General features: G+C 54.4%; 1 protein-coding gene across 1 annotated transcript in view; it reads left to right on the top strand.

Moving 5' to 3' along the window:
- The first annotated feature begins 2711 nt into the window (after positions 1-2711).
- Positions 2712-3004, top strand: part of ATP2C2 (ATPase secretory pathway Ca2+ transporting 2) — an 81142-nt gene continuing 80849 nt past the window's right edge. The window contains exon 1 of the mRNA XM_035024509.1: positions 2712-2757. Within this exon, the coding sequence (XP_034880400.1) occupies positions 2712-2757 (46 nt within the window). The remainder of the gene's footprint in view (positions 2758-3004) is intronic.

The following is a 3004-nucleotide window of genomic DNA, read 5'->3' as shown; positions in this document are numbered from 1 at the left end:
GCTACTCAGGTGGGAGTCATAGTTTTAACCCCCACTGATTTTTAAATTGCATGTGCTGAAGCCCTTGAGCCCTGGGCTGGTGTGTATGTGTGTGGGGAGGGGTGTTGAGGATACTGGGACGAGGTGTCAGCTCAGCTCTGCTTCTGGGACCGTGGAATATTCGGCCACGTGTGCACTGCTCTGGGTCGGATCCCTCTGAGGCAGACCTGGGAGGAGGATTTGTTGAAAGTGATTTGTTAGGAAAGTTCCTAACTTTCCTGGGGGAAAGGTAGGGAAGTGGGGAGGAGAGGTTGGGGTGGGGAGGAGGAGTAGGAGGTCAGACAAGGTGAAATGTCAATGTCCCACAGAGGGTGACTTTGGTGAGATCCCCCAGGGCAGGCTCCAGGGGCAGTTGCTCAGAGGGGCCCACACTTAGCTTTAATGAAAATCTTAGCAATTGTCCACCAAGGGGCCCGCGTGTTCGTTTTGCAAATAGTGTAGGCGGCCCTGAGTCACACTGTGGAAGTGGCCCCCCTGGGGGGCATGGGAGCCAAGTCTGTGTGGGGCTCTGGCGCCCTTCAGTGACAAGGTAAGGGCTACCCCTAGGGGAGGGGTGGCCACTTCCAGGGGCAGCCCACCTCTGCCAGGGAGGTGAGCCCATGGGGCTGTGGGCAGAGGCCTGGAGCATCATTAACACACATCTCAACAGCAGCTGTACGATGCAGGCTCGTGGAGAGAAATGGCTCCATTTACCAATAACTCATCCCTCTCACAAGAGCCCGAGGTGATTGGTACTGATCAGTCCTGTGGAGGGCTCGACCTTCCAAATTCCAAAGTGGGCTTATGTGAAGACAACATCCACGTTCCCATATTTCAAAAAACAAGCAGCTCCCACTCCCCACCCCGGGCCCCTGCACCTCCCCGACCACGGACGCACCCTTTCTCCCATAAAATCCACACTCTCTTAGAAAACACTCCAAGCCCACTTTAAAGTGGAGACAGGTGACGGACGGGTCTCAGTGCATCCAGGTTGCTGAAGGACTACTTTGGTTTTTGTTTTGTTTGGTTTTGTTTTGTTTTTGTGTGTGAAACGTGAAAGAGAAAGAGTCCAGCGATTCATACACAAGCTGTATAAAGTGTGCCTTGGTTACCCCACACGGGGGGTGGGGGGATGGAGGTTGTGACCTTCCCACTGAAGGACTAGAAAGACGACCTTCTCCAAGAATGTCAAGCCCAACAAGAGACAGATCTGGTTTCCATTTTGGGGAGTGAGGATCATGTCTGTCCATGGCAGGCACGAGCCACTTTGTGAGATTTGTGCCCATGATTACAGGGGTTGCAGCTTGGGTCACCCGTGAAACCCCCAGTAGCCCCCCAGCTCCTGGAGGGTTGATCTCACTGGGCTGGAAGGGAGCTGGGCCTGAGGTTGGCTGAAGCCTCTGGGGGTGGGGGGTCCACTGAACAGCCAGACTGCTCAGGACTGAGGGCACAGGGCTGAGGGACTGTCCACTTCGTGCCGACGGCATATAGTGGAAGCAAACGGGTACAACCAGCAGAGACTTGAGCGTGCCCGGCACTTCCTCCATCTGTAAATTGCACTGGCGCGCTGCCCCTCCGGAGCAGGGAAACTCACCCACTTCCCCACTGCCTTGTCCCTCCTTCATTCCCTCATTCACACATCCATTCTGGCAAGAAATATTTACCAAGCATTAACCACACTTGCCTGGTGAATCCAGGATGCCCTGTTTTTTCACCTTTCCATGTCCCTGAAGTTGGGATGTGTCATAGTCGTGGCCTCCAGGCAGCGGGCGTCATTGCCCACACACGAGTATGTCAGAACAGGTGAGACATAAGCAAGCTTCGTGGAAGCTTCCAGGAACAACGGAGGAACGGCCTTCTGGGAAATTCTGTGTCACTAGCACTCTCGGGGTTGCACAGGACCATACTGGCAGAAGGACTCGGACACTGGCAACCCGGAGTGGAAGAGCGATTGGATTCGGAAGAGTTGGATCCATACGTGATGACCTCCTGGGAAATACCTTATCCCATCCATTTCACTTTTATTTCCTTTGTGAGGTATGCATAAGAATGGTACGTGACGGCTCTGACACTTGCTGGCTGCATGACCCTGCCCAGGTCATTCGCTGTGCCTCAGTTTCCCCATCTGTAAAAGGGGGGTGAAGTTACCTCTTGATGCTGCTAGGAGGGGTAAAAGCGTTAGTACCTACGCGGCTTTCAGTGCCTGGCTCGCAGTACATATGTGTAGTGCTCCCTGCTATTGTTGTTACTATTATTGCCTCTAAGGAAGATCTGACGGCCCCCGCTTGGGAAGACAGGGCCTCACCTGGGCTTGAGGGGCGGCAGGACCCAGGCATAGAGTCTCCCAGTTCTCTCTGTCTTCTCTGAGTAGAGTGATTGTCTTCCCCATGATGTGAGATGTGGCCCCGGCAGCTCCAGACTCCATCCTGGACACCCTGCCCCCCCAGCCCCCAGCCTGCCACCCCTCTGGCACCTTGGGGAAGGCACCCATTTCTGGGCCCATCAACCGAGGCCAAGGGAAGGCTGAAGAAAGAACTGGCAGCTCTGCCATTTGCAATAGCATTGAGCGGAGCGGTGGGATGGTGCACCAGGAGGGGGTCCTGGGAAAACACACACGTCAGGGGCGGGCAGACAGTCTCCTAGATGTCCACACCAGAGACCTCAGTTTACAAAGGAGGACAGCAGATCGCAGAATGTCTTGTGACCTGTCCAAGGTCGTTCACAGCCAGGCAGTGATAGGTGGGCAATTAATCCTCAGGAGGAACTCCTTCTGCTCCTAGCCCTTGCCCTACATTATAACATTACTCCTCACGGCAACCTTACCATAGAAGCCAGCTCCTTCTGAGCACTTACTGGCTGCAGGCGCCTTTGGGAGCCCTCTACACACACAAGCAACTCATCTGAACTCTCCCAAGCCACGAGGAAGACCCTATCAACACCCATTTTACAGATTAGGAAAACTGAGGCACAGAGCAATAAAGTCACC

This window comes from Mirounga leonina, unplaced genomic scaffold (genome assembly GCF_011800145.1).
Source record: "Mirounga leonina isolate KUSES-001 unplaced genomic scaffold, KU_Mleo_1.0 Mir_180, whole genome shotgun sequence".
Taxonomy (NCBI): Eukaryota; Metazoa; Chordata; class Mammalia; order Carnivora; family Phocidae; genus Mirounga; species Mirounga leonina.
The sequence above is the reverse complement of the archived record's forward strand: the minus strand, read 5'-3'. Positions and strand labels throughout refer to the sequence as shown.